The 27,516-nt window shown below is 34.4% G+C and overlaps 1 protein-coding gene across 1 annotated transcript; it reads left to right on the top strand.

Annotated features, from left to right (window-relative positions):
- The first annotated feature begins 484 nt into the window (after nt 1-484).
- Nucleotides 485-25,801, top strand: slc7a8b (solute carrier family 7 member 8b). The gene is made up of 12 exons (XM_030160269.1): nt 485-547; nt 969-1,171; nt 7,083-7,287; nt 9,945-10,096; nt 12,836-12,961; nt 16,782-16,935; nt 19,239-19,362; nt 19,976-20,079; nt 22,304-22,400; nt 22,496-22,645; nt 22,798-22,975; nt 24,949-25,801. Exons 2-12 carry the CDS (start codon nt 1,024-1,026, stop codon nt 25,071-25,073), a joined length of 1,563 nt encoding a protein of 520 aa, XP_030016129.1. The 5' UTR covers nt 485-547; nt 969-1,023; the 3' UTR covers nt 25,074-25,801.
- The last annotated feature ends 1,715 nt before the right edge of the window (nt 25,802-27,516 follow it).

Raw genomic sequence — 27,516 nt, 5'->3', positions numbered from 1 at the left:
AAACAGAATTTTGTCTTTGTAAACACTTCCATGGGGCAAACAATTCAAATCCACAACCAGGCAAACCCATGTTTGCTTTTTTCTCCCATCTAGAAAAATCTGTTTAAATGTAAAGTTGAATAAATCCTGGAAATCAGCCTCCTGTTAATACTACATTTGTATGCATCAATGGTTAAACCTAAATAAACTTAACGTGTTATTTTGTCATATTTTGTAGTTTATAATAGATCTTATTCACAACATTTTCACTCAGTGTATTCATCATTTCCATGTTCAGTGGGACAGTGACATATTGATTACACTAGGAACATTGTATTTCTCTGCTGGGAAAGAAGTCTATTATCTACAATGTATGGATGAGCTGGACTGAGCTAGTGGGAGGAGCCTAAGTCATGGTGACAGTGTGGGCTCTGCTGATTGGCTATAAATACCCAGCCTTTCATTTTATCGAGGCTTTCAGCTGGAAGTCTTTTGTTATTTGTGACCACTGAATAACGTCAACCATGAAGCCCATCACTTAACTGGAAGCTCTCTGGGTTTTACCAAGGTGAGTGTCTCCTTTGAGGAACAATTTATTTCATTTTATTACATGCAAGATAAATGAATTTCTGAATGAACTACAAAGGTGAACTGGAATATGTCATCTTCTACCAGGATCTTAAAGTCAAGTATTGATGCCTCACTTTTCTTTACGAACCACTCAATTCAAAGTGTGTTTGCGTGTAAAAATCATCTGTGTACAGTGGCCTGGAGGTCTTGTACCACTCTGAATTATTTATGTTGTGATGTGCTGTCTAATTTTAGCACTAGTGTAGCCATATGAAAAGATAGAAACCCTCGCCATCAGCATTTTCCCACATATTATAGGGCTGAGGGAAGAAGAAGGGGGGGGGGGGGGGTTTAAATTACTCAGCAGTATTCCCGGAAAGAAGAATAAGCCTTGTCCCCATTTATATGAATCACTATAGGAGCAGTTTTTAAGAAGGGAGGTGCTGCTCCCATTAAAAAAGTGGAGGATTCAGGATGAGTGGGAGTCCCAGGAAGAGGAGCAGCAGCATCAGCATCAGGACCAGCAGCAGCACCGGGGATGGACAGTCTGAGTCTAAAGGGGGCTCTGGAGTGGCTCTGAAAAAGCAGATAGGCCTGGTCAGCGCCTGTGGCATCATAGTGGGTAAGTCTGTGGGCTTTTTCCACCTCTCACCCACCCACTTCGCTGCCAAATGTGAAAAAATTATTAGACCGCCCTTGTTTTCTTCAATTTCTTGTTCATTTTAATGCCTGGTACAACTAAAGGTACATTTGTATGGACAAATATAATGATAACAAAAATAGCTCAGAAAAGTTTAATTTAGAAGCTGATATCTATCCATTTTCCATGGTTTTCTTGATAATAACCAAAATCACTTAACTTCTACTTACATCAATAGCTAAGGCATTGTACTGACAAAAAACAGTGCTTTTAGGCATTCCATGTTTTTTTTTCTGTCTGTTTTAGTCACATGATACACACAGGAGTTAGAACTTGATTGCATAACCATTGTTTTTGATGACTTTTGATGGTCTAATAGTTTTTTTTTGTGACTGTATTTATAGTGAATATAATGAACTATTGACTGTACCTCAAAGAACTTCAGCTATTTTTATCACATCTTCCATATAAGTCATTGATCAGTTTTTATTATAACATTATCTCCTACATTTTTCAGTGAAAATCTCTTATTTTCCTGTATGTAATTGAGTGTAAATGTTCATAACATTTACATAATCTATTTATTTTATTTTATTTTATTTTATTTTGGGGTTAACCATCAAAAGCACCAGAGCCTCTCCTTTATTTAATCTGTTTTTTCTGCAATTTTGCATCGGTTTGCGTCAGTTGTGAAGTTTTATCGGGTTCTTGTAAAATCCTTATTTTACCCTTTTTTTTGCCAGAGATTGGATTTTTTAATGATATTCCAGAAGAAAAAAGGTCTGTTTATGATGAAATCTAACAGAACCTCAGGAAGTTTGTATTTTTTGTTAGATTAGATTAGATTAGATTAGATTAGATTAGATTAGATTACATTACATTACATTACATTACATTACATTACATTAAACTTCGGGAGGGACTTCTGGGAATTTTAGGTTCCAGCAGTAGCACAGCACCATCTTATGTACAGGACACTATTATTATACAGGTATAAGAAAAATTAGAAGAAAAAGGAAAAAAAAACTAAATAATAATAATATTAACTACAGAATAACAACAATAATTACAGAAAGTAAATTTTCTCACCTTCCAAATGAGTTTTCATCCACAAAAGCAACTTAAAACCCTTTATTGTAATATTATCATGGGTCTTTTTCAAGGTATTTTATTTATTATTAATTGAACAAATGTAAACAGTAACACAAAAGTTGTTGTTGTTTTTTTTTTTTCATAATTTATACACATTCGCTGTGTAGCTTCTGAAGATCCAAATGAGACATAATGTAGATAAACTCCACTTCTGACTTTGCAAAGCACAGTGATATGATGAGGCCCAAGAGTTATTTTACAGTCAAATAAATTCAGTTACAGCTTTTGAGGGTTTGGGTCCCACATGTCGAGAAAAAGTAAAATTCCGCTTTTTATACTCTATAATGTTTAGTATTTAATGTCTGTTCAGAAAGACCTTGTTGGTATGACCCTCTACTTATCATGAAAGCTTAATATTTTCCAATTTCAAAACTCTTATTTATGTTTTCCCATGAATTCAATAAACACACTTCCTCAAAAAACAGAAAATGCTGTTGAATCAAGATGCAGCTGTTTTTATAAAGCGCACACTTACATTCTACCCTAAGTGGCTCATTGAGTTTTCTTTTCATGCCTTATTTTCTTATCTCTGCGTGATTGCGGTCCACTCTCAGCATCACAGATAAACACTGCACAGGATTATTCTCTGTCACTTCCACCCACACATGCACAGAAAAAAGAACGTCAATAAAAAAGTAATCCCGCTAATGCATGTTCCTCTATGTTGAGACGGCATTTTCCATCACCACTGCAGGCAGATGTAACCCATTTTCTATGTTCTCCTCAGTATGTATTGATTATAATGGATGAAGGAATGTGAGGCCATCTAATACTATCCAAACCTTGGAAATGCTCTTCAATTTTTCACACTAGTACTGTAAGGATTTTACACATCTTACTGTATTGACATATTTTTGTCAGTCTTTTTCCATGACTTAGATTTTTTTGAGGTGTTGTGAAATCTTTACATTATATTATGTCATGTTTATCGTTTTTTCTATATGTGTCATTGGAAAAACATTCTCTATTTGCTTTTTAATCCATAAGGACCCAGTGTGACATTTATGGCAGTTCCAAAATGATTTTTTTCTCTATATTTAACTGTGCTTAAGTTGTTTATCACCATTTATTGTGATATTATGTTCTGTATTTTGTGTTTTTTCAGTTAAAATCAGATATTATCCATTATTTAATTTACTAATCATGTAGATGTTCATAAAAGCTCAGAGTAAAGTTGAGGATTATTATATCAATATTAGAGAAAACTGAAGAAAAAGTGACTTTTCACCATTTATTGTGATATTATGTTCTGTATTTTGTGTTTTTTCAGTAAAAATCTGGTATTTCCCAACATTTAATTTCTTAATCATGTAGATGTTTATAAAAGCTCCGAGTATAGTTGAGGATTATTATACCAATATTAGAGAAAACTGAGGAAAAAGTGACTTTTTCAGCAAAATGTGTCATTAACTGAACATAAACCCAGTGCCTCCATCCACTGTCATTGATCAACCTCCATGGGTTTTACTGGTGAATCAGTGTTATAGAAGATGACGGTGTTTCCACGGTAACTACAGAGCCTCTGAACGTCCAAATGGGTCAAATCTGATGACCATGAAAAGATGACAAACTGCATTTTACACCCATTATCTATATGGATTAGTGGATGAACAGGGATTAAACAGTTTATATCAGTAGATGACTTTGGTAAATGGTGGATGTTTGGGTCTTTATAGGTTAATGGGATTTTATTGTGAGCTACTGGTCCAACAGAAGAAAGACCACAATTTATCATGATTTATACTTTATTTTCAACTTATATTTCTCTCTCCAATCACCAATATAGACACAAGTAAGTAAGTAAGTAAGTAAGTAAGTAAGTAAGTAAGTAAGTAAGTTTATTTATAAAGCATTTTTCACAGATAAAAGTCACAAAGTGCTGTACATAAAATGGGTGCAATAAAACAACATAAGAATAATTTCATAAAATAAATAAAAAGGATAAATCCATCAACCAAAAGCTTTCCTAAATAAAAATGTCACAACTGAAAGATAACATGAAAACATTTTGCACCACTTGAACCATTTGTAGAGTTAATATCATCTTGGAGCTGTTGTGTCTGTGACTGTACCCACTATGGTTTTAACCCATAATGCCTTTGTGGCCCCCATGTCTACTCTGGTCATGTGATCCACTCATAAAATATACCCAACATTGTTTTATTGATAAGTTTTTAACCAATTCTTTACCAGTTGTACTGATTTTATGATGCTATTTGGGGCATTTGTATCCATTTTAACTGACTTTATAAAAATTTAATTATGAGAAACACATTAAATAAACTTCACTTAAAACAGTCTTTGATGGTTACATTGCTGATGTTAAGAGGAACTAGACTAAAGGGCCTCATTCTCTCATTAAAAAGGACCAAGCAGAATAGATAATAGCTACAGCATTTTTCTCTGAACATTAAAGGTTCAGAGAGTTGATAAAAGTTTAATAAAATACAGCTTGCTGAAGATATGCTTTGACAAACCCTCAGTTGTCCAGTTAGACTAAAGAAAACTCAAAGGATTTCACAGTACTATGCATCTCTGCATTATATGTCTTCTATATTTAATTGGAAAATGATAATGTTCTACAGAAGTAGGCTGTGCAATGTCCTCCTAAGACCCAGGAATGAAAAAGTTTCTCTTGTTTATTGCATTATATAATTGTCTTGAGTACTCAGAATGTGCATCAATGAGAGTTTTAGGATGTTTAACATGAACTGTGAACTGGAACACACTGAACAACAAGTGTTTCAATTTTGGCCCAATAGTTTTTTTAGGGGGGGGGGGGGCTCTTATTTTTCTAAATCAGTCCAGCCCTTTTTGGCACCTGGTTGAACTTCAAAAAGCAGTTTGTGTTTTTACTGAGTCAAAATTTGGTAAAAGCACAGTTAAAAAAAAAAAAAAAAAAAAAAAAAAAAAAACACAAGAGAAAATCACAACATCAGTGCAAACAATAGTAAAAATGACAGGGAGAATGCAAATTGTCTATATATATATATATATATATTTTTTTTAATCAATGTATTTTTATTAAGTCTTTCAAACACAAAAAAAGTAAGACAAACACTGAGACATATAGCGGAGGTATAAGACACCACAAAACAAAACAAAACAAAAAATTTAAAGGGTTCCACTATGTAGTTACCCAATCACTTTGTACAGAGCACACATTATCCAGAGTCAAGGTACATTGTCAGCTGTTCTACATAAGAAATAAAAGGATGCCATACCACATTAAACTTTCCCATTGATCCATTCAATGTATATCTAATCTTTCAATTTTAAGGAAAAAACATGACATCACATATCCATCTGCCAAAAGAGGGGGGTCTGTCATTCTTCCAATTTAAAAGAATGAGTTGCCGTGCTAAAAGGTAGGAGTAGGCTATACCATTAACGGTGTCCACACCTCTTCAAATTCTTGCGCTTTACCCCTAATTACATAGGTTAACTTTTCCAAAGTGACATACATTGCCATCTCTCTAATCCAGGACTGTGTAGAGCAGGGGTGTCCAATCTTGGTCCTCAAGGGCCGGTATCCTGCATGTTTTAGATGTGTCCCTCTTCCAACACACCTGATTCAAACGATAAGCCCATCTTCAAGCTCTGCAGAAGCCTGATAACGACCGTCAGGTGTGCTGGAAGAGGGAAACATCTAAAACATGCAGGATACCGGCCCTCAGGGACCAGGATTGGACACCCCTGGTGCAGAGGATTCTTCAGTCTCTCTCCAAGATAGAGTAACCATCCTCCTGGCCTGTAGGAGGCCAGAGTTGATCAGAGTCTTTTATATAAATGTTTAAAATAAATTACACATTTAGAATGCTCACCACAGACACGTCAGGGGTTAAAGGGTAAAGAAAGCTGCGAAACTCTTGTTCCTTACAGACAAAAAAATGTAGTGCAGGGTCTTAGCAAGATATGATAGTAATAGACTGTATCCTGAATATAGAATATATCAGTCAATCACATTTATTTGTGTAGTGTCACCTCAAAACAAAAGTTATCTCATGACACTTTACATTTAGAGCTGGTCTAAACCAAACTCTTAAGCCAAGAATTTAATAATCTCGTACTTTTTAAAGACATTAACGTGGGGTTAATTGCTCTTTCCTACGACCTGTTCCCTCTCAGATCCATGTATTCTTTTTTAAAATTCCAAATACCAATATAGATACTGTTACTGAGAATCACTACATCAGTGGTTGTTTGCAGCATTAATGTGCTTAGGCTAGTGAGTGTATTTAATTCAGTTATAGGGATTCTTTAGAGTTTGTCAGCACTAAAAATAATCAACAAACCTGTGTGATCCCTTTTGCTGCCAGTGTTTTTGTTGTTGCACTTTTCTATGTCATAAATAAAAATATGTGCTGTCCAAAATCTGTCAAGATAGGAGTTTTTGTTCCACATAATTAAGCCCTAAGTAGAGGTTATCTTTGTGGATTAGTCTCAAATGTTTTAACGGCTCTAATGGAAAGGCTTGTTATCAGATTTCACAACAGGAGGCTTTCAGGAAAGAGTGGTCATGTGACAGGTTTTCTTTTTATAGCTTCTGTTCTATCTCAGTGTCCTTGTCTGCTTTTATGTGTTTCGGTCCAATTTATTAATATAATATCTGTGAAATTACTTAGAGCCATACAAAGCATAACTCATCAAATACTTAAATCCACTTTTTATCTGGATTCAAAAGGAAAATCAAGATAAAGCTGTATATCTCCGTATTGTTTTGTGTCTTTTTTTTACTCAGGAAATATCATTGGATCGGGTATTTTTGTGAGTCCAAAGGGGGTCCTGGAGAACGCGAGCTCAGTGGGAGTGGCCATCATTGTGTGGGCCAGTACAGGAGTTATTACAGCGATTGGTGCCCTCTGTTATGCAGAGTTAGGTGTGACGATTCCCAAGTCTGGAGGAGACTACTCCTACGTCAAAGACATTTTCGGAGGACTGGCTGGGTGAGAAGAAACATCATAATATTTAGTCGCAATTTTTGCAAATGTCACAAGGAGAAAACAAATGATTAACCCTTAAACACCAAACAACCTACAAAATATAACAAAAATAAAAAAAATAAAAAAAAAAACAGGTAAAAAAAAAAACACAGATGAGTGGAGAAAATGCACATGAGAATCCAGTTTAGGAATAGCAAATTACACTCTTTTGATGGTTTTAAACTCACCCAAGGAGACAACATCCTTAAGGTGTAGTATATTCTGAAGATTTAAAAATAAATAAATAAATAAATAAATAAATAATAATAATAGAGAGAATGCTATACCAAGTTTTGTATAAGTCCAACAAATTTTATATTGAGATCAGGACTTTAAGGATTTGAGACAAAGACCAGATGAGATACACAGCAAGAGTATCTTCATTTTTCAGATAGTTACACAGATAGATATGGTGTGATATGATGGAACCAGTTTATTTCCATAACACTGAAATGGAAGTTTAATTATAAAGGTTTTCAAATTTTACCATTTTACACATGTTTTTCATTCATTCATTCATTCATTCAAAACCTTTTTTTAAACTCGGAGATATATTAAGGAAGCAACCTCACTTACAATACAGCCGAGACAAAACTAAACATTTGAAATATACAATGGACATATCAGAAATACCAAAAACTAAAAGTGACAAACATGAATTAAAAACAGAGAAGTCTACTTAAAAACAGAGCAGCTGGAGGAAAAATTAGATGGAATTATGGATTTAAAACACAAAATATTGAAACATAAAATGCACATATCACAAGTACCAAAAAGTAAAAGTGATACAGATGAACTAAAAACAAGGACATCTACTTAAAAGCAGGAGCAGCTGGAGGTAAAATTAGATGGAATTATGGATTTAAAACACAAAATATTGAAACATACAATGCACATATCACAAGTACCAAAAAGTAAAAGTGATAAAGATGAACTAAAAACAAGGACATCTACTTAAAAACAGGAGCAGCTGGAGGTAAAATTAGATGGAATTATGGATTTAAAACACAAAATATTTGAAATATATGATGCCATATCAGAAGTAGCAAAAAGTAAAAGTGATAAAAGATGAATGAAAAACTAGGACATCTACTTAGAAACAGGAGCAGCTGGAGGTAAAATAAGAAATGATTATGGATTTAAATTGTCCTAATGATACAAGTGTGGTAAGTTTCAGAAGGTTTTAGAGAGTGTTCCAGGTTTCAGGTGCACGGTCAGAAAAACTGGACTTTCCCAGTTCAGTAGGAACTGAAGGAACCTGAAGTGTGAGCCAGTCCTTTCAGTGAGTGTGATATTGACTTACATTAAAAGATACTAAAGAATTAATATAAGATGGTAAAAGGCCAGTGAGGGCTTTAAAAACAAATAAAATCCAGTGTCTATCATGCCTGTTGGATAGAGAGACCCATTTAACCTAAGAATTTTTTCCACTTATTTATTATTACTGATTTTATTGAGAGTTACTATGTATGGGGTTTTTTTACATTTCTGGAAGTATTTGTTATATTTACTTTCTTACTTTAACCCTTTCTTTTAATATTACCATCCCATACTGCTGTAACCCTGCTATCTTATCTTATCTTATCTTATCTTATCTCATCTTATCTTATCTTATCTTATCTTATCTTATCTTATCTTATCTTATCTTATCTTATCTTACCTTAAATTATCTTATCTTATTTTATCTTATCTTATCTTATCTTATTTTACCTTACCTTACCTTACCTCACCTTATCTTACATTAAATTATCTTATTTTATTTTATTTTATTTTATTTTATTTTATCTTATCTTATTTTACCTTACCTTACCTCACCTTATCTTATATTAAATTATTTGATTTTATTTTATCTTATCTTATCTTATCTTATCTTTGTATATTTTATAATATGCTTTTTTTTTTTTTTTTATACATCTCCTTTTTTATCCTTTTTATTTTATTTATTCTGTATGTTGAGTGCTTATGGTTTATGGACCTGTGTCTGTAATAAAGTTTATTAATTAATTATCTTACCTTACCTTACCTTACCTTACCTTACCTTACCTTATACTATCTATTAGGACTATTTAATCTGCAGAAAATGTAATGTAGAGCTGTGGTCTCGACTGATTTTGAAATAATACCCTCTTTGTCTGAGATCAAGACAAGACAGAATAAAAGTGCCTTCAGATGACTGATTTCCAGTATTACAGCATTAGTGAATAGACTCACTATTCATAACTGTTCCACAGCTCTGGCTGCTAGAGAGAATAAAGAACTACTCTAAGTATCTATTTGGCTTCAGAACAATTTGATTGATGCTATAATCTTGTTAAAACCGTAACAGATTCCTATGGTACTGTATATGCATTTCTATACAGTAAAGTAATGTCATTAAACCCTGGCCTCATACTGTATATACTCTGACTGTCACTGACCCACTTCTGCTCATTTCTCTCATCTTTAACAACAATGCTCCCATACATTGCAATAATGTGTCCAGTTGGTATGCTAATTCGAATATTTCAATTATTATGCACTACATTTTGTCATAAAGAGGGCTGGTATTTTCACACAATGTGCTTTTGTTTGTGCATGATGTGGGGTAACACAAGCTTGTTGTCATGTCTGATTACCTCCAGGTTTCTGCGTCTGTGGATTGCAGTGTTGGTTATTTACCCCACTAACCAGGCTGTGGTGGCTCTCACCTTCTCAAACTACATCCTGCAGCCCTTCTTTCCCTCCTGCCTCCCTCCGGACAGCTGTCTAAGCCTGTTAGCTGCTGTCTGCCTGCGTGAGTATTAAAATGAAAGGGAAGATTATGTTGCACTCTGGTCAGTACATTTACAGATCTGAACCAAAGAGGCACCTCACTTAAAGGGATAACTACGTGATTTTCTGTGTGTCTGAACAAATGCCGTGGAAAAAGACTAATTCCACCAAATGTTCCCACCAATTTTTGCATTGTCTGCCTCTTCTTTGTAGAGCAATTTTCTTAGAAATGAATGTTCTTTTCTATTTTGTGAAGAAATAACAAGGTTCAATTGTGTTTTTTTGTCATTTTCAGAAAATAGCGGGGCACTAGAGTGAGAGGGAAAATCACCATTTGTAGGAATAATTTATTGCTGAAATTAGTTGTACCACAAAATCACCAATGTTTAAAGGGGATATATGGCAAGGCAAGGCAAGGCAGATTTATTTATATAGCACAATTCGTACACAGGGCAATTCACAGTGCTTTACAAAAATGGAAAAGAGACAGGTTAAAAAGACACAATTACAATTAAAACATAATCAACAGAACATAAAAAATAATCAGTTAAAACAAAGTAAAAGAGAAGAGTGCAGATAGAACCCTTTCAGCTGTTATATACACCGGTGAACAGAGCTGTTTTCAGCCTGGACTTAAACATTATCAGAGTACAGGTCTGTCTCACGTCATCAGGAAGACTGTTCCAGAGTCTTCCATACACTCAAAAAAATAATTAAGCCAAAAATGTTGACTTTATGTATTTTAATTACATGTAAATTTTCCATGTAAGTTTATCACTTAAGTTTAATGTAAAGAGTTGCATTTAATCCAATGTTTTTTTCTATCATATTGAGTCAATATGAATAAATTAAATACCTTCAGTCAGATTTGCTTTAGTTAATGCAAACTTTTACATGAACTGTGTTTGACTGTGACGCTCAGCCTTTTTATGTGATCTAGTAAATAAAGTTTACTTTACTTGTTTAGATTCACTTTATACTAAGCATATTCACATTATGTTTGACTTTTTTGGATAAGTAAACTTTAAATTTCATATATTTCAGTTACATTTTACTTTAAAATATTACTTCATGTTTATTAGAGCCAAGAATCATTTTTTTTGAGTGTATGCAGTATTTCTACTTTAAAATATATATATAAAAAAAACCTTAAAATCACTATTGGAGTCTTTTTAGAATAAAGAGCTCTGAAGTTCTGCCAAAGATACCAATGGACTGGATTGTAGAGATATGAACTGAATGTATTTAAGAATGGGACATGCTCAATGCCTCGGAAACTGAATATTCAAATGTTCAACGTAACTTAAATCTGTACCAACAAATGATAAATAAATAAATAAATAAAATAAGCATCTATGAGTTTTAGTTTGAAGAAGAAAACTTGATGATACCATAATACAGATGCGTGTAAACAATGATCTTTATACTTTATTCAGTGAGTGATGGATACATAGTATTGATTCAATGGTGGTTTTGGTGGAACTAAGTGCGTTCTGGTACGTAACTTCCCCTGTTGTTTACAGTATGGAATATCAATACTGCGTAGAACCACTTCTAATAATAATAATTCAACTGCCCTCAACTATGTTTGAGATTTCATTGTGCCAAATGGATCATATTGCAAAAATGCCCAAGCCATGCAGCATCTTTAAAAGGAAAATGTATGACTTTTGATCTTAAAACATACATGTACGCTTTCATGTTTGCGTTTCTGCACAAATATTTGGACAGGAGCCAATAGCAAAAAGTTTGTTATCCATGATTAGTGTAGATCGAATGTTTCAACTCGTATAGAACCTGTAAAATGTTATCCTTCCATCTCAGAGTCATTTGCAATGTTTACAGTCTCAGTGTAACTTCCATTTTCTTTTGATGTCACCTTATTTTAACCAGAAACCTGGGGTGACCCAGTTTTCTCTTCCCTGTGAAACTGTTCAGATCTTACTTTTGTAGATTCTGAAGATAAAGCTCAAAGGCTTGTCTTCAGGGCTTCACTTTTAGAGCCGATTCAGACAGTTGTTACATTTGGATGAAGTCCAAAGGATCTTAATTCTCTTCTCTTCTCTTCTCTTCTCTTCTCTTCTCTTCTCTTCTCTTCTCTTCTCTTCTCTTCTCTTCTCTTCTCTTCTCTTCTCTTCTCTTCTCTTCTCTTCTCTTCTCTTCTCTCTTCTTTTTGCCTTCTCTCTCCTCTTCTTTTCTCTTCTCTCTCTTCTCTTCTCTTCTCTTCTCTTCTTTTCTTTTCTTTTCTCTTCTCTTCTCTTCTCTTCTCTTCTCTCTTTTCACTCTTCTCTTCTTCCCTTCTCTTCTCTTTTCCCTTCTTTCTTCTCTTCTCTTTCTTCTCTTCTTCCCTTCTCTTCTTTTCTCTTCTCCTCTTTTCTCTTCTGTTCTGTTCTTTTCTCTCTTCTCTTCTCTTCTTCTGTTCTCTTCTTCCCTTCTCTTCTCTTTTCCCTTCTTTCTTCTTTCTCTTCTCTTCTTCTGTTCTCTTCTTCCCTTCTCTTCTCTTTTCCTTCTTTCTTCTTTTCTTTCTTCTCTTCTCTTCTTCCCTTCTCTTCTTTTCTCTTCTCTTCTCTCCTCTTTTCTCTTCTGTTCTGTTCTTTTCTCTTTTCTCTTCTCTCTTCTCTTCTTTTCTCTTCTCTTTCTTTTCTCTTCTCTCCTCTTTTCTCTTCTGTTCTGTTCTTTTCTCTCTTCTCTTCTCTTCTCTTCTCTTCTTTCTCTTCTCTTCTCTTCTCTTCTCTTCTCTTCTCTTCTCTTCTCTTCTCAGTGTTGTTGACATGGATTAACTGTTACAACGTGCGCTGGGCCACATATGTTCAAGATGTCTTCACTGCCGGTAAACTTTTGGCTTTAGGCCTCATCATAGTCATGGGAATCGTCCAGATATGTAAAGGTAATTATTTTTGCTGTCTTTGTCTTTTAATATCACACTGCTTTCTCTTACTGTCTGATCTTAAAAAGTCGACAGCTATAATAACAGTTTTTCACAATCGCTAAAAGGATCCATCCCTTTTCTCAAAACTGTACAAACAAAATCCAAAGTTCAAACAAAACCTCTCTCTCTTCTGGCAAAATCAAACAAGAGCCTCAAAGCCATTTTGCCTGCACTCAGAAGCAGACAATACTCTCAGATCACAGACACAGACAGTTGACATGTAGTCATTACACACTGCACAGCAAAGTGGAAACACTGCATCCAGCAAATGCAGAACATAATGTTTACTGCACATTGTAAATATATATATAGCATTTCAAAGAAGTAAAGAAAACAGTAAATTAAAGATCATTACTGTAAAACATTAACCCATAAAGACCCAAACATCTACTGTCAACCAAAAGAATCTACTAATCTAAACTGTTCATCCACTAATCCTATCATTACATGGCAATAATTGGTGTAAAATGCAGTTTGTCATCTTTTCATGGTCATCAGATATGACCCATTTGGGCATTCAGAGGCTTCGTAGTTACCGTGGAAACACCATCATCTTCTACAACATTGATTCAACAATAAAACTTATGGAGTTGGATCAACGACAGTGGATGGAGACACTTGTTTTTATGTTCAGTTATTGATATCCTTGCTGAAAAAGTCACTTTTTCCTGAGTTTTCTGTTTTTGTTTTTTGTTTTGTTTTGTTTTTTTTATAAAATAACCCTTCCCTTTTCTCTGAGCTTTAATAAACATCTACATGATCAGTAAATCAACTACAGGAAAATATATAATTTACACTGAAAAAACACAAAATAAGGACGATAACATTCAGATTACAGTCAATGGTAATAAATCACTTAAGAAAGGGTAAATATTGAGAGAAATTCATTTGGGAACTGACACAAAAATATCACTGGGAGTTGGATCAATGACAGTGGATGGACACACTTGGTTGATGTTCAGTTAATGATATATTTTACTGTAAAAGTCACTTTTTCTTAAGTTTTTTCTGTTTTGATATAATAACCTTTGACTTTATCTAAGCTTTTATGAAAATCTACATGATCAATCTGTTAAACATAGGAAAATAGATGATTTTCACTGGAAAAATGTAAAAATTTAAGGATAATATTATAATAAATGGTGAAAAATCACTTGGGAAAGTTTAAAAATAGAGAGAAATTCATTTGGGAACTGACACAAAAGTCACACTGGGTCCTTATGGGTTAAAAAAATATTGTACATTTGCAAAACCAAATTGATTAAAGACTCATTCTGCCTCAGCATCATGTCAGCGTCTGGACAAACCACTTCCACTGTAAAACTTTGGACATTTATGACAATGCATCTCACACCTCTTTCTTCTCTTTGCCTCATCTGCGAAAATGTATGCATGGAAGCAAAATGTATGCAAAAAAAAGTTCAAACCCTCTCAGTTTCCTATAACAGTAGGCACATTCTCTGAGTTTCGTTTAAGAGCTCCTCTGTACATTCTCTTCATGTGACTCCTGTTGTGTTGGAGGACACAGTCAGGGATAGAGAGGCTTACACTGTTGATCCCCTCAAAGTTTACATCATCTTAAACAACTCCCTGCTGTATTTCAATATATTATAAGTGTGCTCAATTTTGATAACAGTGCTGTATTTGTGTTTAACTTTTGCAGTCTGTTTTCACCATTTGCAGTTTATATGTGCATCACAGTGACGAATGTGTTTTAGAGTGAGAATGTGTGTCTAACTACACTGTTGTCCATAAAGTTGAAATAATTATGTTTTCAGACACAATTCTCTGAACTCATTATTCAGAAGTCAAAACTCACTTATCAAATCAGTAACTCTTTGGGAGGAACCTTAGTCTGGATGGATTGATTGATGTATTTATTTTGAATATGAATGTCAAAAAAGAAGAAAAATAAGTAAACAAACAAAACATTTAAACATAAGTCATAAGACATATAATACATATTCAAAAACCACTGAGAAGAAGTAAAGCTTATAAACTCCCACCCCTTGTCCTTAAATAATTAATAACAATAATAAGCTTCCTAGTTTAAACATATCTATACTCTAATGCCTGATACTTACTGTTAAATAGTTTTGTTTCTGGCTTTATATTATTACAAACAAATATGATATAATTTACATAAACACATAATACAATAACACATACAGTCTCAGAAAAAAATTAGTAGCCCATCAAAAGTCATCAAAACAATGGTTATCCAATCAAGTAGTAACTCCTGTGTGTATCATGTGACTAAACAGACAGAAAAGAAAACACGGAATGTCTAAAAGCACTGTTTTTGGCAGTACAATGCCGTAGCTATTGATGTAAGAACTGAAGTGATTTTGGTTATTATCAAGAAAACCATGGAAAATGGATAGATATCAGCTCTGAAATTAAACTCGTATGAGCTATTTTTGTTGTTATTATTATATTTGTCCAAACAAATGTACCTTTAGTTGTACCAGGCATTAAAATGAACAAGAAATTTAAAAAACAAGGGGTGGTGTAATAATTTTTTCCACAACTTTATATATCTACATACATATACATACACATACACATATACATATACCCAACACCTCCCTCATCCCTATACCTCTTAAAGATTGTGTCTTTGTACCTCCTTTTAAATTGTTTCATGCTTGGACATTGTTTTAATTCTTACTTACTGTACTTACACTATTGCCCATGAAGCTGGAATAAAAGATTTTTCTCTCTTCTCTTGAAATAATTATGACACTGTGATTTATTCTTTATGAATAAAGTGTATCTGGGACTTAGTATGTAAACATTGCACCTGGTCTAAGGTGATTACTGATGTGTATAAGTAGGAATATAAAAAGGAATGGGTTCAGTGTTTTAGCAATTCAGAAAAACTGTTAAATATGTAACATACTCTAAGCCGAGCTTGTTCTGCTCTGATTCAGTTTATAACACGGCAAGTGGAAGGGATACTCAGCTCAGATTAGGTGTTGTCATTCCCTTATAAAACGCTGCATTTTGTCTACATCAAAAAGCAAAACTGTGATATTTTCCACTAAAAAGCAACACGATGTCACTAAAGTACAAAAATATGTGCATATTTATTATAAATTCCATATAATCACCCTGACGCTCCACCAGGTTGGTGCCAAACAGGGAAAACCTGACTCTTGAAGTGGGAACGTCTGGTCCTTTTGCCTCTCATGGGATTTGTGATCCCACCATGAAGCGGTGAAAGAGGGATTACAGTCCTTCATGGCTCTTCATCCCACACATAATCCGCAACCACATTTTCACACACTCACACACATACTTGGACACACTCTTGGACCTACACCACCAGCCCACAAACTCATTCATGTGGCTTAGCTCCGTCATATCCTACTCTGAGTTGGATGGGAGGTGGAAAAGCAGCCAAAATATTGACTTTTTTTTTTTAAGGTACATATGTAATGTGGTGTTTATTGTTGCAACAATCAAAGAGAGTGTTTGAGAATGAATTAATAACTTAACATGCTTTAAATATAAATACATTAGCTGATAAAATATAGTTCTTCTAGATTTATATGCAAATAAATACAACACAAACCATTTTAGATGATGGTGCTCACATTTGCATATTTTTAGATGAAATGTAAAGTAAACAGACTTTATTGCATCAATAAGATGTTTAACATCATTATACATCTGACATTCAATTAACACAAGACCTTTGTTAAATAATGTGTTTGGTGCCCTCTACTGCTCCCTTTGTGGTAGTGAACATCTGTTTGTGTTTTTTGCTTCACAGGTCAATATTACTGGCTGGAACCAGCGCACGCCTTCACGACCTTCCATGACTATGACATCGGTCTGCTGGCCCTGTCCTTTTTACAAGGCTCTTTTGCTTATGGAGGCTGGAACTTCCTCAACTACGTCACAGAAGAGTTGGTCGACCCATACAGGTAATAATATATTTGTATGGTAACATTCATACAAACAATGTTGCTCACCATGAAATCCTGTCAAATAGGCAAAGAATTTACATATGTTTCCATAATTAATGTAACCTAAGACTGGAAGTGAAACTGACTTTCTATGTTAAAATTAAAAGGGACTACATGTAGTATTTCTACAATCAAATATAAATGCCTGAAACTCATCACTAGAGAGTGTAGAATAAAGATCTCTGAAGTTATCCCAAAGACACCAATGTCTTGAATTTATGAAGTGAATTTATTCACACCAATGGGCCTGGGTATTTTTGTGACCACTAGAGGGAGTAGTGAGTTGCTCTGCTGGTCTCCGATAGTGAGGAAAACTATCGCCGCAGGGCCTGTGATCAAAGCATCAGAAAGTGACCAGATGGGATGAGAAACACTAAGAAACAGCTTGTGTAGTCGGTCTAAGTGACTCACTGATCAAATCTAGAAGCACTGTTGTTGTTTTCTCCACTGGACACAGCTGTAAATGAAAAGGATGGAGTTTGATGCTGAAATGGAAGCGTTTCTTCTCCATGGGTGAGGTTGATTATGAAGCTTAAGGTATAAAATTATTATGGGATGTTAAGATCTTTGCTAAGTTGTCATTTGTTGATCCACGGTTCAGACTAAACAGTGACAGTTCTGACCTTGTTTGTTGGATTCCAAACAGATCTTTAGTGCAGCTGTTAACAACACAAACGGTACAGAAAATGAAGGTGATTTCTGGTTTTACTGTGGCTGTTTTCTGTCTAAAAATAGAGCTAAGCTAACAAAGCTATAATGTAAACTATCAGCTGATGACTTGATGATACCATAATACAGACTGTGCAGACAATGACAGCCATAGACAAAAACACTGGTTTATGTTCATCCATAAAGCTCTGCTGGGTAAACTCCCAAAATACCTCAGTAATCTAATTCTGTTAGCTCTAGTAGTTTTCATTTACCTCCAAGTGGTTGCTTTTGACTGTTCTCCGACTTCAGACAGACTTTGGAAAAATAGCCTTTTCCTACCATGCACTATGGTCATGGAATAATCTTCAAAAAACTGTAAAACTACATACACTCATTTCTGTTAATGATTTTAAAAGTATCATGGAGAATGAAGTGAAGGAGGAATGTCACTGTTTTTAGCTTACCGGCCGACTGGCTGTAAGCTATTGACGTCATGCGGCATCTATCGTCGTCTGTCGTCGTCTGTCGTCGTCTGTCGTCGTCTGTCGTCGTCGTCTGTTCGTTACAAAAATTTCAATCGTCTTCTTCTCCGAAACTACAATTCTGATTGACTTCAAACTTGGTTTACAGCTTCTTTATGATGATGTCAACAAAAGTTAGTGAAATTATTTGGATCCGGATCTGATTCTGGATTTGGTGCGACTTTGAAAAATTTCCCCATTATAAGAGATAGGAAGTGGATCGATGCAATAACTTAGTAAATATAAATGATATCAAGTGGAAATTTCTACAGTACAGCCCTGATGGGGAGATGACCAAAACATAATGTCCACATGCTGATCAGGATCTTCTTCTGGATCCGGGAACTTACAGAAAATTTAACATGGGCTTTTATGGGGAAAAAATTTCAATCTTCTTTTTTTCCGAAAGTATGTTCTGATTGACTTCAGACTTGGTATACAGCTTCTTTATGATGATGTCAACACAAGGTATTGAAATTACGTCCATCCGGATCTGATTCTGGATTTGGTGCGACTTTGAAAAATTTTCCCATTATAACGAATAGGAAGTGGATTAATCCAATAAATCAGTATCAATGATATCAAGTTGGAATTTGAATTTTTTACAGATCTGATTGGAATATGACCAAAACATGGGCTATTTCTGTAATATAATAAATACACATAGCTGGGTGATAATAAATGGCATCTGGATACATTTCCCAAAGCTTTTAATTTGGCCGGTAAGCTACAGGGCCATTGGTCCTATTTTTCTTGATGCCATTATGGTTGAATAGTTGTTATTGTGTTTTATTGTTAATTGTGTATCATGTATGTGTTTTATGTTGTTTGGACTTTGTATGGCTGCTACCTTGGACAGGTTTTCCTTGCAAAAGAGATTCTTAATCTCAATGGGACTTCCTGGTTAAATAAAAATAAATAAATGAGCTTTATACTTCATTCAGTGAGGGCAGGCATAGCATTAATTCTTTGGTGGTTTTGGTAGTAATAAGTGTGTTCTGGTACATGACTTCCCCCTCTTGTTGAGAGTTTGGAACATCAATACTACATAGAATCCCTTTAAGATTAAATCTGGTCTCTTTCCCTCAGAAATCTGCCTCGTGCAATCTTCATCTCCATCCCTGTGGTCACCTTTGTCTATGTGTTCGCCAACGTGGCCTACGTCACAGCCATGACTCCCCAGGAGCTGGTGGCCTCAAACGCTGTAGCAGTGGTGAGGAAACAGAAAACACTGACTGTGTGTTCCTGCATGTGGACAGTGGATCTACAGTCACGGAAAAAATTATGAGACCACCCTTGTTTTCTTCAATTTCTTGTTCATTTTAATGCCTGGTAAGACTAAAGGTACATTTGATTGCACAAATATAATGATTACAACCAAAATAGCTCATATGAGTTTCATTTCAGAGCTGATATCTATCCATTTTCCATGGTTTTCTTGATAATAACCAAAATCTCTTCAATTCTTACATCAATATCTATGGCATTGCACTGACAAAAACAGCGCTTTTAAGCATTCCATGTTTTCTTTTCTGTCTGTTTTAGTCACATGACGCACACATGAGTTAGTACTTGATAGCATAACCATTGTTTTTGATGACTTTTGATGGTCTAAGAATTTTTTTCGCGACTGTAATTAGCAGCTCATCTATTAAAGCTCCAAGTGACGGATCAACATTAGTGTGATGCATGCTTCTCATTGTTGTATGATGTCAGTTAAAGCTTATTCTGTCATCCCTGTGCACTGCTTTATGAAACGTCTGAAATAGCTTCTGTTTCAACTCTGGTCCTTGTCTCCTCTCTCTACTCCTAATGTTTTCTCCCAGACATTTGGAGAGAAATTGCTAGGAGTAATGTCATGGATCATGCCCATCTCTGTGGCGCTCTCCACCTTCGGGGGGGTCAATGGCTCCCTCTTCACGTCGTCGCGGTCAGTTTGTCCTCCCTGTTTCTCCCCACATCTGTCCTCCCTTTCTTCTCATTGAAGCTGCGTTGGATGTTGTACTGTATTATTAGTCATCTCTTTGTTTCCACGCCTATAGTTGGGTTGCACTGCTAGAGAAACGCCAGTGAGAAACAGGATAAAGAAGGTGAAAATATGGAGCTAAGGAGGAGTAGAGTGCATAAGTAATATAAATCACACCTTTTTTACCCAAAATTTAGATCAGTTCATCGCTTATAACTTATTTTTTTAACATTTTAATAGATAATCAGCAGCCTGACATAATTAGAACATCGCTAACAGTGAGCCCATTTACATTATCATAAAAATGCAATAACTGGGAGTAATATGATAATTATAATAATCAGTTCTGACGTGTTTACATGCACTTAAAAGATGTGATAATCAAAAATCCTCGTTTAGACACTCCAGTCCCTTATCAGATTTCTTTCAGAGTACGCACACATATTGTGATAGGGGACCCAAACAGTTACATTTGACTACATCACTTGCATTTTCTGTGATTTCTTTTTTATTTTTACACTTCAAGATTCAAGATTCAAGAATGTTTATTATCATTATGTGCACATAACGAAGTTTTTCTTAGAGGTAGTTCTCGTCTGGATACAAAAAATAAAAAAAGAGAAAATATAAACACATTCAAGAATATGTACATCAATATAAAAACACTAAAGAATAAGTGTATCAAGACTATGTACAATAAGAAATGTAAAAAAAAAAACTTGGGCAGATCGAAAACAACAAAATAAATCAGATTTAAAATGTTCATGTGTGAAGACCTCAGAGTATTGCTGAGAAATCCAGGTGTGTTAATCTGACTCTCATAATAAGATTACCGCTGTTATCTGATTAAACATATCAGATTATGCTCTTTACATGATCACTTGAATAATCTGATAACTCCAGAAATCAGATAATGATTGGCGTATTAGTGTGTATGTGAATGGGCTCATTGATGAAAAGCACTAAATGCATTACCCTCCTACCTTAGTCCATTTTCATCATTCATTTCTGCATTTGTTTTTATATGATTTTAACCCATAAAGACTGAATTTTTCTCTATTTTTAACCTTTCTTAAGTGATTTATCAGCATTTATTATAAATTATCCTCTGTATTTTAAGTATTTTAAATGAACATCATGTATCTTCCTATATTTAACCCTTTCATGCATAGTGGTCACTACAGTGGACAGTTATTCTACAGCTGTTCTCTTATATATTCATGGATTTTGTTGTTTTAATTTCATATCAGCCAACACAGTGGATGCTTATGCATCATCCCATAGACTGTAATTCATACCATTACTGTAACTTTGCTGTTTTTGATAAACCTGATCTGCACTAGCATGATTGAGTGTAAATCGATTGCTTTAATAGACTGTAATTAACATAGTTTTTTAAACAAAAACTTAAGTGATTGAGTGAGTGAGTAATAACTAGTATTAGAGTATGTTAAAATGTGAGAGAACATCAGATTAGCAGAACTAAAAAAAATGTTTTTATTTCATAGTTTTCACACAGTATGACAGTAAATGCATGTTTCTTTGTTTCAAAAATTCAACGCATGGTGTCCAGCTGAGTGGACTTTTGTTGGAACTCCATGAAAAACAGGTTCATAAAAAAATTTCAATCATATAGTTTTTTCGTGCGTAAAGAGGAATAAAAACACTCAGGAAAAAAAAACCTTGATTAAGGCTCTCATAATTCATGCATGAAAGGGTTAATTCACTTATCATATAGATGTTCATTAAAGCTCAGATAAAAGTTGAGGGCTATTATATCAAAAAACACAGAAAACTGAAAAAGAAAGTTGCTTTTTCAGTAAGAAAAAAAAAATCATTAACTGAACACAATCCAAGTGTGTCCATCCACTGTCATTGATCCAACTCCATGGGTTTTACTGGTAAATCAATGTTGTAGAAGATGATGGTGTTTCCACAGTAACTACAGAGCCTCTGAACATCCAAATGGGTCATATCTGATGACCATGAAAAGATGACAAACTGCATTTTACACCAATTATTTACATGTATTGATAGGGTTAGTGGATGAATAGTTTAGATTAGTAGATGGTTTAGGTTACCGGTGGCTGTTTGGGTCTTTATGGGTTAATCTTACTCAACTATTCCCTCTAAACTCTAACGTTATCCGACTGTTCTCACAACTGACCATCTTTGTTTCCATTCTCAGGCTGTTTTTTGCCGGTGCAAGGGAAGGACATCTTCCACGCCTCTTCGCCATGATTCACGTCACTCGCTGCACTCCCATACCGGCCCTGCTGTTCACAGTGAGACATACCCAGCATTACGCAACTTGAATTTGTTGTCTTTTTTTACACCATCTGTGAAGACATCCTCTCATTCTCTCTCCTACCACATACAGCTGATCACCACTCTGCTGATGTTGTGTACCAGTGATATTTACACCCTCATAAACTACGTGGGTTTCATTAACTACCTCTTCTATGGTGTCACTGTTGCTGGGCAGATTGTGCTGCGTATTAAAAAGCCCGACATGTATCGACCCATTAAGGTAAAATCAGAAAGAGAGGAGCTTCAGCACAAAGTACATCCAACCAAACACCTCCAAAATGATCATATGACTCATGAATGTATGTAATTGATTTCTCTCACTTTAAATGCAGAAGGGTTTTGTCAATTTCACATCCCTTATGTCTTATCCAGGTGAGCCTGATCTGGCCGGTGATCTACCTCCTGTTCTGGGCCTTTCTCCTGGTCTTTTCCCTTTACTCAGAACCTGTGGTCTGTGGTATTGGTCTGGCCATTATGCTGACTGGTGTCCCAATATATTTCCTGGGAGTCTACTGGGAAAGCAAGCCACAATGTTTTAATATTACTGTTGGTAAGACAACATCCTTATTATTTGTCCAGAACACATAAACAGCTTAGTTTTTATGGCTTATTTCAGAATATTTGAATTACACATAAGGGGTTTTAGGAAAATACTCCTGCCTTTATTCATTTTTTATTCCTAAGTGCTTGTAAGTATCTGTCCTCTTCCGTGAGGTGAAGTGCAACATGGTTCTCCATTAAAAATGAGGCATCAGTTTTATTTGCATTTCTCAGACCTAAATGTGACACTGATTACTTTTAATTTGGCAAGTTAAACCCTGAAACCTGTATAACAAATGGGATTTAACGACTGACTTTGACTTGATAATTAAAAATCCTTCATCAAATCATAGATAAGTCACTGAAGTGCTTGTTCTTATTCCAAACAGGGAATGAAACTACACTGAGGACACGTGCTAAGACTAAAATCACAGTTGTAATGTGAAATGTAAAATGAAGCTCTTCTTACAAGCAGAATATACCAAAAATATATGACAAAAAACATTTTTAAAAAACTGTATAACTAAGGAAATGTTAGAAAAGATGTATAAAACCACCAAACAATGTAAATGTGTAAAAATAAATAAATAAATAAATAAATAAATAAATAAATAAATAAATAAATAGGGTGGGGAAGCAAAATTTACAATGAACATTTAGTTGTTTTTTCTCAGCAGGCACTACGTCAGTTGTTTTGAAACCAAACATATATTGATGTCATAATCATACCTAACACTATTATCCATACCTTTTCAGAAACTTTTGCCCATATGAGTAATCAGGAAAGCAAACGTCAAAGAGTGTGTGATCTGCTGAATGCACTCGTCACACCAAAGGAGATTTCAAAAATAGTTGGAGTGTCCATAAAGACTGTTTATAATGTAAAGAAGAGAATGACTATGAGCAAAATTATTACGAGAAAGTCTGGAAGATACTATTAAAGAAGAATGGGAGAAGTTGTCACCCGAATACTTGAGGGACACTTGCGCAAGTTTCAGGAAGCGTGTGAAGGCAGTTATTGAGAAAGAAGGAGGACACATAGAATAAAAACATTTTCTATTATGTCAATTTTCTTGTGGCAAATAAATTCTCATGACTTTCAATAAACGAATTGGTCATACACTGTCTTTCAATCCCTGCCTCAAAATAATGTAAATTTTGCTTCCCCACCCTGTATATATAATTGTGTGCTTGATGATGGTGGTTTTAGGAACCAAACAGTAAAGCAATAAAGAGACAGTATTAAAATCTCAAAAATGTGTTTTTAATTTACCAAAATACAGTCAAAATATAATGAGTAGGCCTATAGATAGATAGATAGATAGATAGATAGATAGATAGATAGATAGATAGATAGATAGATAGATAGATAGATAGATAGATAGATAGATAGAGTCACGGAAAAAATTATTAGACCATCAAAAGTCATCAGAAATAATGGTTATTCAATCAAGTACTAACTCCTGTGTGTATCATGTGACTAAAACAGACACAAAAGAAAACATGGAATGCCTAAAAGCACTGCTTTTGTCAGTACAATGCCATAGATATTGATGTAAGAACTGAAGTGATTTTGGTTATTATCAAGAAAACCATGGAAAATGGATAGATATCAGCTCTGAAATTAAACTAATATCAGATGTTTTTGTTGTTATCATTGTATTTGTCCAAACAAATGTACCTTTAGTTGTACCAGGTATTAAAGTGAACATGAAATTGAAGAAAACAAGGGTGGTGTAATAATTTTTTCAGTCACTATGGATAGATAGATAGATAGATAGATAGATAGATAGATAGATAGATAGATAGATAGATAGATAGATAGATAGATAGATAGATAGATAGATAGATAGATAGATAGATAGATAGATAGATAGATAGATGTAATGAAACAAAATATACTTAAAGTGATTCTAAAAGGTACATCACCCATACTATCATGACTATCCTGTGACATATCATGATTTCCTGTTCTTTTTTCAGATAAATTTACTCATCTGTGCCAAAAGTTATGTTTGGTGGTCTATCCAGAGGCAAAGGAGAGCTCAGAACCTGCTCGGAATAACAATGAAGAAGAGGATGGTCTGTTTGAGCATGTGCATAAATAAACTATGTGGAAGATTCCCTGGAAGATGGTGAAATGCATATTTATCTAGTGTTAGTATTACAACAAGTACAATAATCCTGAGCCCTGGACTTTATAGCTCTATATGTGTTTTTTGGACGGGCCTGGCTGCACTTTAGTGTTTTTTCTGTCTACAAATTAGGACAATATTTTGATCTTTTGTCTGTACTAATTCATTGTTGGAAAACAGTATAAACATTCTAATGCTCAAAAATCATTATATATTGATCACTTCATTATACTAACATTGGAAATAATAAATGGTTTTAATGACAGATGCATTAACCTTCATTTTTGTGTGTGTATATATGTAGAAAAATAAGATGTTTTCATGGCTCTGTGTAGACATCAGATGATCACGTGCATAGGCTGTGAAGGTGTTTATAAAGAATTTATAACTCGGGAAATAAAGTAATCGATCATTTAAAACTTAAAGGGATGTTTCCGTTTGTGCAGCTTTTTCCAAATAATTAAAAATTCACCATATCCAGGGGTATGTTGTACTGTAGAGGTTTGAGTTGGTACTGCCTGCGGATCATCTCATCAATGTTTCATCCACCTGTTGGTGCACCTGATGTACGTGGAGGTGGAGTCCACGCACAGAGAACGATCGAATTGCGGAAGTTTCACTCAGCCGTGACGAGCAGGAAAATCAGGTCACGTTACACTAAACACAGAAGGAAAGTGTGCGATTCCACCTTCACAATAAAAGCTCCATCTCATATGTCTGACATTGAGAAATGGTGGAAGCAACATATGGAGAGTGCAATTTTATAATAATAATAATAATAATAATAATAATAATAATAATAATATTATTATTATTATTATTATTATTATTATTATTATTATTATTATTATTATTATTATTATCTTCTTCATCTTGTTATTATTATTACTAAAATTATTAGTAGTAGTAGTAGTAGTAGTAATAATAGTAGAAGTATCATTTATTATCATTTATTATTTATATAGAATCATTTATTAACTAAGCTTCCAGAACTATTTTTGGATAAGTATGGGCTAACATTTGGAGAATAAACCGATAGATACTGCATTTATTTCAGCTGCTTATTTGCATATCATTAACCCCTTCTTAGCTATTTTTGAAATCAAAATTTATTGTAATTACATGACTTCAGCATGAATTTAGAAACATTTGCATTTGATTTCACAAAAAAAAAGTTCTTTCTTTCTCTTCTGTATAAATAATCTTTGTCAACTGGTGCCATGGTTTAGTAATGTCACTAGCTATTCCTTCCATCAAGTTTAATGAAAATTAATGTATTAGATTAGATTAGATTAGATTAGATTAGATTAGATTAGATTAGATTAGATTAGATTAGATTAGGTTAGATTAGATTAGATTAGATTAGATCAGACTTTATAACAAAGGGGAAATTCAGTGGTCAAGGCAGCAACAGATTAAAGTGCAAGAAAAAGTGTGCATGCATAAATATAGTGCAAAAAACAAAATAGTGCCAAAAAACAAACAATATCCTCCTGAGACCCAGCAATCCATTTTTGTCCTCTGTAGGGGACACAAGTTTTGCAGTTTTACTTTTTTCTTTTTTTTTTTTTTTAATGCTGTCCATTGCAAAAGACATTCCATTTGAAAAATGAATAGATAAATAAATAAAAACAATTTTTTAAAAACATATCTGAAAAAAACATTCCATTAAGCAGTTTCCAATCAAGACAAGTGTTTAATGGAGAAAAAAAAAAAAAAAAAAAAAAGCCAAAACTTTCACTTTCCTGGGTCTCAGGAGGATATAAAGTAAAAAATAATAATAGTGATAAAAACTATAAAGGCAATGCTCATATATATAACAGAGTGGAATTGCACATGCACATGAGGTTACACAGGTTACACTGTTGTGCTGTACAGAATTATTCTAGTTTGAGGGATGCTTAACTTCCTTCGAAGAAATAGCTGAAACATTATAGGCTACTCCTATTCCTCTTGCCACAAATAAATGGTCAATCTGCTGCTTTAGAAATCCTAAAATGGCTGCCTTTTCAGACTGATTATCCCTATTATAATATATAATTCAGATTTTCTAGACCTGCTATGTCTCTGGACGTGTTTTCCCAGGTTGAAAGTATTTTGTCAGAGCTTCTTAATTAACTGGCTCCTGATGGCTCACACACACACAGACTGGAGGCTTATAAAAGACAGTCTCACGCCGCAGGCAGTTCACAGCAGGCAATGCTCACGCAGGTGCAATAAATAACTGAAATGAATGGCTCTGTTCAGGGCTGTAAGTATCAGGAGAGAAATCAAGGTCATGTCCTTAGTCTTTTATGCAGCACTTGTGTTGTTCTGTGGTTTTAATCACCTCATGAGGAGTTTATAGTCTGCGAGGTTACTACACAAAACCCATGTTGTGCTAAAAGGCTGGTCATATTGTATTTAGAAGCAGAAA

Source organism: Sphaeramia orbicularis, chromosome 17, assembly GCF_902148855.1.
Source record: "Sphaeramia orbicularis chromosome 17, fSphaOr1.1, whole genome shotgun sequence".
Lineage (NCBI taxonomy): Eukaryota > Metazoa > Chordata > Actinopteri > Kurtiformes > Apogonidae > Sphaeramia > Sphaeramia orbicularis.
The sequence above is the reverse complement of the archived record's forward strand: the minus strand, read 5'-3'. Positions and strand labels throughout refer to the sequence as shown.

Excerpts from the sequence above, each read along its gene's own strand:
- slc7a8b (XM_030160269.1), top strand. The coding sequence starts at position 1,024 with ATGAGTGGGAGTCCCAGGAAGAGGAGCAGCAGCATCAGCATCAGGACC. Across the intron at positions 1,172-7,082 it reads CGCCTGTGGCATCATAGTGG|GAAATATCATTGGATCGGGT; the intron begins GTAAGTCTGTGG and ends TTTTTTACTCAG. Across the intron at positions 12,962-16,781 it reads AATCGTCCAGATATGTAAAG|GTCAATATTACTGGCTGGAA; the intron begins GTAATTATTTTT and ends TTTGCTTCACAG.